Below are 7,539 nucleotides of genomic sequence, written 5' to 3'. Positions count from 1 at the left end.
AAGCAATGTGAAATGCTGTCCCTAATAATGGACGATTTTTACATTTCGGAGGAGCTACAACAAAGAAGTCGCTTGGGTTGAGCCATTGATTTAAAAACCAACCCAGAGCCGCTTGGGTTTGACCATTTATATTGAATGGGTATTTAAATATTAAATTATTGGAATTTTAGGGTATTGTAGAAATGGGTTATGAAATCCTAAGTTTTTTGGAATTTGATGGAAATTTAAGGAAATTTTAAAAATTATTATTAAACCTAAAAATATTTTAATAATTCACCATTGGGTTCAAGACGGGTGTGAAGAATTATATGCAACCCTGTCCCCACCTCATTCTCCATTCGGGGCGGGGCCCCAATTTCATGTGGGTTTTTTTTGGTAAATCAGGTGGGGCCCATTTGGGAATGCTAGAAGCCTCTGTTATGAAACCCTCCCAAACGGGCACCAGGGGAAAGAAGCAAAGAACAAAATTGATGGTCTTTGTGTAATGGATTGGGGGCATTTAAGTCAAATAAGGAGAAATCGAACAATGGTAGATCAGGAAAGGACCTACCTGGCATAAGTTCCTAACCGAGTTCCAACCAATGAAAATGTCCCGCGTAACCTCCATTCCACCTGTAACAATTTCATTAGCTCAGACCGTCTTCCAAACGTGGCATCCTCGAATCAGCAATCGAACTCTCGCTCTGTTCCGAAGTTCGGACCGAAGAATTGGACTGAAAGCAGACAAAAAGCCAAATAACGACCCAAAAGGACAAATAATAACACTGAAGGAATCGAAAGAAGAGAACAGCGCACATTTGCTCGAAGAGACGAAGATCCACGTAGAAAGCACTTCGCCTTCTGAGATTGCGGACGCCGAGATCGGGATCGCCTCCGGAGCTCCGCTCTGGACAGTACGGATCGAACCGTGGCTCCCTCAGGGCCGCAGAACCTTTCCCGAAGGAAACCCTCCTCCTCTTCTTCTTCTTCTTTTACTCCAGGTCCGCAAACCCTTGTTTCGGGACCGACTCGAATTGTATACAGAGAATCAGGGCCTTCTAAATCTGATTTTCCGTTTTGGCAGCAGACCTGGTTCATCGCCCTCCTCTTCTTAATGGCGATTGGTTTCTTCGCGCTCGCTCTCTTTCTATTCCTGGGTCTTGATTTCGAGCAGGGCTCTCCCACTCCCGCTTCCGCCGCCTCCGAAGGCGTTGAGGTACTTCTCCCTGTAAAAAGGCTCTAATTTTTCTTTCTCCGAATTGATTGAATTCGAAAGGGATCTCATCTCGAAGCTTCATCTTTGTTGGTTTCTGCCAGGTTACTTATGGGACAGTTCTTAAATTGATGCACGAGAGGACGAAATTCCGGTTGCATTCACATGAAGTGCCTTACGGTTCGGGCAGTGGGCAGCAGTCGGTTACTGGTTTCCCTAATGTCGATGACTCAAACAGCTACTGGGTACTTCTTTTTTTTGTGTGTTTTATTTTATTTTCATTTGATCCATTAAGAGGAGAAGGAGTAATTTTAAATTTCGATTTCCATGCAGATTGTTAAGCCTGTTCCAGACCCATCTGCTAAACAAGGTGATAAAATTAAGAGTGGAACTCTTATCCGACTACAGCATATGAGGACTCGAAGATGGTTGCACAGCCACTTGCATGCATCCCCAATTTCGGGCAACTTGGAGGTTGGTTGATTAGCACCTTTCTAATGTTGCTTGTCAGCTTGTCTTTTTATTTGCAGATGTTTGAAGTTATTGAACAATCTCTGTTTCCCTTTTTTTTTCTCGATTTAGTGAAACGTTTTAACACTTTTAAAACATGTGTGCATTGTTGCTTACGTCTATGAGCTAATTGGAATTTAGAAAACAAGGCTATAATGTGTTCCAATGCTTGTAATATAAATGATGACTTGGGTTTTAAGTAAAATGGTTTCATACCAATTAATGCTTATTGCTTGCTGAGCAAGGGGTGTGAATTTAACAATTCTCAAAGTTGCATTTTGTAGAATAATTGTTGACATAAAATGATTCATCTTGATTGGAAAGAATTCCTGAATTGTGCACGTGGCTTCATTCCTTCCTTATCATGATAATATACAACACTCCATTTTGTATATTAAGTAAAAGAAGTTGGGTTGAAAAATGAAACTATACTGATAAAACATACACATACACGCACTTATTTACTCTTTTCTATATTCAGTATTGCACTGTTGTATGAAGTTAATCCATTTATTTTTCTCTTTTATAAGCTATTACCTTCTCATATTATTATTTTTCCATTATTTGTATGGTTATGTTATAATGATATGCATATGCTATATGTCTCGGCCTAGTCACCCATTTTGTTTTTCTTTTACTTTCTGGGTTGCTGGTCTTTTTTAGGTTTATATATTGATTTTTCTTTGCCTTAGTATATGATGAACTATATTTCCATTATCATTAACGGATTATATTTACTACCAATCACCATAATCAGTCCAAATGACACTAGTCTGTCATATAACCTATAATGAGCTCAATGACATTAATTTGATGGTGGATTGGTCATACTATCCTCACCTACATTTGGCCTATCAAGTACCAAATCATAAATTCAGATGATTCAAGAGATGCACCATCTCTTGAATGGTGCAAAGGCACATATCAGAGCTAGTGGATTATTTCTTACCCTGATATATTTAGTTTCTTTCCACTTAATTTGTTTATGTAGGTTCCCAAGTTAGTTCGTGATTAGAAGGTTATGCTTGTTCAGGTTTTGGAGCTATATTGCATGATCAAAGAAGTGTTCCTCTGTTTTTTTATCAGTAATAATGCTTGAGGATTCATTAATTATAAATTATAATATGAAAGATTCATCCCTGTAAAGCAGAGATGAGGGAAGTACAAGAAACAACCTATGGCTGACCTACATTTTATATGCTATATGCTTTATTTCACCTTTATTACAGGCCTGGGGCCCCCAAGCTAGATGTGTTTCTTGTAACTCCTGCCCTTGCCTGAGAGACAGCCAGGTTATTTGCAGACCTAAGAGTCCATTGAATGAGCACTTCATATTAACTGCCAAAGCCTTTGCTTTTGTAATCAGGTGTCTAGGTGTCCTAGGGCCAGATTTATATTCTCTAATCAGGTTTCTATAGATTGAATCATGGGGATTTCTTGTTTTATACCAAATTCTACTGGGGCTTATGACTCATTTTCATACTTGCTGTTTTATTTTCCAATTATTTCTTCAATTGAGAGAAAGAAAGAGAATGGTAATACTGTTATTAGTAGGAATTCTCTTATCCTATTTAGAAGGATATCATCTTATTTCATAATTATTTTTTATTGTTTATGCCTCTTACATGACCACTTGAGTAAATGTGGAATAAGAACTTTAATTGGTATTCCTATGATTGGTTCAATAGGTATTTTCTTTTATGGTTCATAGTATGGATTAGTGTAGGATGGACAAAATGGAGGGGTTGCATCTGGAGTCTTATGTGGTAGGTGAATACTTTTTAGATTAAAAGGAAAGATCTATAAAAGAATCGAAAGGACAGATATGCTGTATAGAACTAAGTGTTGGGTAGTCAAGAAACATGTCCAAAATATGAGTATGGCATAATGTGTATGCTTAGATGGATTAGTGGAAAAACTATACAGGATGGGATCAGAAGTAATTTGAAAGAACCTAGGAGTAGCTCCAATAGGTGATAAAATGAAAGAAAAGTACACTAAGATGGTTTGGTTGTGTGCATAGAAGAACGTCGGCAAACTGATAAAAAAACAGACCATTGACATCACCCATAAGGAGTGATCTGTTGCAAGTTGAAGGGGCTAGAAGGGCTAGGGATAGACCAAAAGGACATGGGTCAAAGTTGTAAGAAATGATTTAAGCACTCATTATTTAATAATGGATATGGCGTTAAACAGAATGGAATGACAATGTAGCTGACTCCATATAGTTGAGATAAGGCTTGGATAATGATGATGATTATGGATTGGGTTCATCCCTATTGTAATTGGATCAACTTGTAAACATGAAAAGGTAATAACTCAACTGGACCTGCCCCCTCTTTGTCTGGTTCAAAAAGGGGTAAGGTCTAGTTGAGCACTTACTCTTCTAACAAGATCAGTAGGACCTTTCCTCCACTATTTCAAACCACCCCATTACTTGTTTTTCTGATGATGTGTTTTTAAGAATCAACTCCATTGGTTAATTCAAAGTATCTTTTCCTCTATAGTCCATATAGAAATAGGTTGCCATGGCTAAGAGCAGATATTGATTTTAAGTTGCATTTACAACTCAGTTTGCAATGTATTTTATCGGATGGCTTTGCTTTTTCATTGTTGGGTTGATGGTTAAAGGTAACCAGGTGTTTGAAGAGGTGTTAGGCATTAAAGTTTTGTTTTTTTGGAATCTATCCATGCCATCAGACAGATTTTTTGGCATGCTTTTTGGTATTTTCTTTTCAGTTTCCTAAATATTAGAAAAACGGTTCTTTATTTTTTTCAAAAATTAAAAATAAAATATTGACATTAAGATGTTTAGCTCCCAACTCTTTTTTCTGTTGTAAGTGGAAACTTATTGAAGTCCAACTTTGGCTCTGAATTGTTAATTTAATTTATAAGTGAATTTACCATTTGAAAGGACATGCTTTAATATCTAAATAGAGACAAAATGGGTTTTTGAAGCAGTTAGCAATACATTTTTTGAACTGTATCCAAGGAATTTGTATTTTATTTCCCAATTAAAAACCTTTTTATGAGGGTAAACTGTGACCCAGCCCTATATCCAGTTCGGTCATACCCTAGAAACCGGAATATGTAGAAAACTGCCCAAAACCAGCTGACCAGCTGGTTTAACCAGAAAACCAGTGAACCGGTCCCAGTTTCTTAAAACCACCCAATTTATTTGTGTTCATTTTTGAAATCTGTAATGTACACATTGCATTGATGAACATGTATTTCAAAGAAAATGAGTTGGGAGGTTTAAACTTTGATCAATTACTTCAAAAATTAAAGAAATCAAAATCTGTCCATCACATTCAAGTATAACATTACTTGTATAATATATTTTTTATAATATTTATATATCCTGTGGTATATACATGTATATGCCATGACATCTCGGTTCAACCTCTGGTTTTACTGTGGTTGAACTTCTGACCTGCTCTCCCCTTTCTGGTTGAATGTCTGGTCTGATTCTCTGAGCATTGATAAAATCTTGGTCTGGCAAGTATGACAACACAGGTTCGGGTCTGAGAGGGGCCACTTTGTGCAAAAGATTCCAAAGGTTAGGATGGTATCCAGTCTACCTCTCCCAAGACCCCAGATTGCTGGGATCAACATTCGGTAATGATTTTTTTTAATTAAAAGCCTGTTTAAAATGGCTTCAGCATGCTTTATTTGATGGTGTGGTCTTTGCAATGAAGTTGACTATTTGTGCAACTAGGGTTGGGTTGAGCATTTACTAATTTTGAATGGGCCTGTGTCCAAACCTCAGCCTAATGTAACTGAAATTCTTCAAATTGGTTTCCGCCATAATCACCCAGAGACCTTGCCAGCTGAGCCTGTTGGAACCGTTGTCATACCTGAATATTGGTTTTATGGATAATGTCGAGTGTAGTGCTATGAAACCCTGGATCCCTAGATACCCAAAAATGCTCTACCTTTGATAGCATGAACATGATACGATACAAATTCTGACACTGGATACTGCATTCTTCTAATTTTGTGCTTTTTTTAACATAAGAACTATAGAAAATTTGGCACCTTAGGCCGAGCACTTCCCCCTTGAGAGATGGAGTGGCGTGGTATTCCATGGGAGAGGTTTCAAAAAATCGTGGCGTGTGATGTGAATCATGCAATAGGCACATATTACCAATTGGGCTTCCATGGCTGCTTTGCTGCACTTATTTGCTAGATTTGCGAGGGTATCACCTGACATTTTTTCTTTCAAATTTTCTTTTATTTATAAAGAAAAAGAACTGCTATAAAAAACCCTATTTTCTTAGCTTTAGTATTTTATGCTAGTTATCTTTTCTAATACTAATATCTGGCAATTGATAAAAAAAAATGAAAAAACTAATATCTGGCCAAATTCTTCAAGGCCATCTTCTCTCAGATGTACCTTTTACAAATCACAACTCAGATCCATCAAATCCACCTTTTGCTATTATCTATTTTCCATTTAATTTCTTTGAAATATGCATTTAGTTTGCTTTTAGCTTCACTAATTTTAATTTGTTTAAATTGTTGTTGGCTGTTGTTGGACATTTTACTGCAATATGACCATTGGGGTGAATCTACTATTTTGTTTTTAATCAAACCACTACCGAGTTAAGTACAGTGGTATCTACATTAGTCCTTACTGGATTTTTACTTTGGATGTTTTTAACTTACAATAAGCAATGTGTAGGTGAGCTGCTTTGGAGGAGAAGGTGAATCTGATACTGGTGATTTCTGGAGGTAAGAGCTATAATCATTGTTTGATGATACCTACATCATCTATCCTGTTGATATGGATGATTGCTATTTCCTTTTTCTTGGCATTTTCCTTTTAGGCTTGAGATTATTGAGGGGAGTGGAAAAACTTGGAAACAAGATCAAAGAATCAGACTTCAACACGTAGACACTGGTGGTTACCTACATAGTCACGATAAGAAATACAGTCGGATAGCCGGGGGTCAGCAGGAGGTAAAGAGAGAATCTTTATCTCAAATTTCACGGTGATACAAATTTTACATGCTTCTTTTTGGTAGATGATATTGGCTTACATTGGTGCAATGCTTTGGAAACCATGTACAGGTTTGTGGTGTGCGAGAAAAGCGTCCTGATAACGTGTGGTTGGCAGCAGAAGGGGTATACCTTCCAGTTAATGAAAGCAAATAGAACTGAGCTACCTGATTTCATGTATTAGAGCAAATGTAGGTGTTGGTTTTTGCTTGTTGGTGCTGGTATCAGTCATGTGCCCGTCCTGAGTGTAGAAGGATATTTGTCTGAAGATGACGTCCGTGATTGTGAGGTGAGTCCATTCAATGATTTGTAATCACGAACCCCAGTTTTCATTCTCCAGGGGACTGATGAAACACTTTGATTAGTAGAGCCTCAGCAAATGCGACATATCCACACCAATTCTTCTGACTAGAATATAACTTGCTAATGTGACTGTTATAGTTCAGATGAGTGTGATCACTGTGATGGGTTTGTTTTGAATTCCAAAACCGAGAAATCTTATTATTAATTGATGCTAGGGCATTGGATATACCACTGTATCTCTAGTTTAGTTTCATCAGAGTTGCCACTTCATCTGTAGCCTTTAATGAAGTCCAAATCCTATTACTCGTGTAGATTTACAAAGGGGGCGTTCTGGTTGTACAATTCAAAATCCAATGGGAACCCAAAGTATCTGAAATCCAGACCCACAAAATCTCGGAATGATCCTAAGCATTGGGACTTTCAATGGTTCCAACTTCCGCCAAAATCTGTTGTCTGGGAACTGGAATCCCTTGCTTGGGTTGCAGAGATATGGTAGATGTAGGGTTGGGCCAGCTTACAAAAAGTTGTCTATA

The 7,539-nt window shown here is 37.6% G+C and overlaps 1 protein-coding gene across 1 annotated transcript; it reads left to right on the top strand.

Annotated features, from left to right (window-relative positions):
• The first annotated feature begins 766 nt into the window (after positions 1 to 766).
• On the top strand, positions 767 to 7,259 carry LOC104610710 (stromal cell-derived factor 2-like protein). The gene is made up of 7 exons (XM_010277458.3): positions 767 to 980; positions 1,067 to 1,195; positions 1,297 to 1,437; positions 1,526 to 1,666; positions 6,387 to 6,436; positions 6,532 to 6,664; positions 6,776 to 7,259. Exons 2-7 carry the CDS (start codon positions 1,094 to 1,096, stop codon positions 6,857 to 6,859), a joined length of 651 nt encoding a protein of 216 aa, XP_010275760.1. The 5' UTR covers positions 767 to 980; positions 1,067 to 1,093; the 3' UTR covers positions 6,860 to 7,259.
• Positions 7,260 to 7,539: the final 280 nt, after the last annotated feature.

This window comes from Nelumbo nucifera, chromosome 8 (genome assembly GCF_055504915.1).
Source record: "Nelumbo nucifera cultivar China Antique chromosome 8, China Antique-T2T, whole genome shotgun sequence".
In the NCBI taxonomy this organism is placed as follows: domain Eukaryota; kingdom Viridiplantae; phylum Streptophyta; class Magnoliopsida; order Proteales; family Nelumbonaceae; genus Nelumbo; species Nelumbo nucifera.
The sequence above is the reverse complement of the archived record's forward strand: the minus strand, read 5'-3'. Positions and strand labels throughout refer to the sequence as shown.

Coding starts and splice junctions, on each gene's coding strand:
- LOC104610710 (XM_010277458.3), top strand. CDS start 1,094: ATGGCGATTGGTTTCTTCGCGCTCGCTCTCTTTCTATTCCTGGGTCTT. Junction 1,438..1,525: donor ATGACTCAAACAGCTACTGG/GTACTTCTTTTT, acceptor ATTTCCATGCAG/ATTGTTAAGCCTGTTCCAGA. Junction 6,665..6,775: donor TAGCCGGGGGTCAGCAGGAG/GTAAAGAGAGAA, acceptor AACCATGTACAG/GTTTGTGGTGTGCGAGAAAA.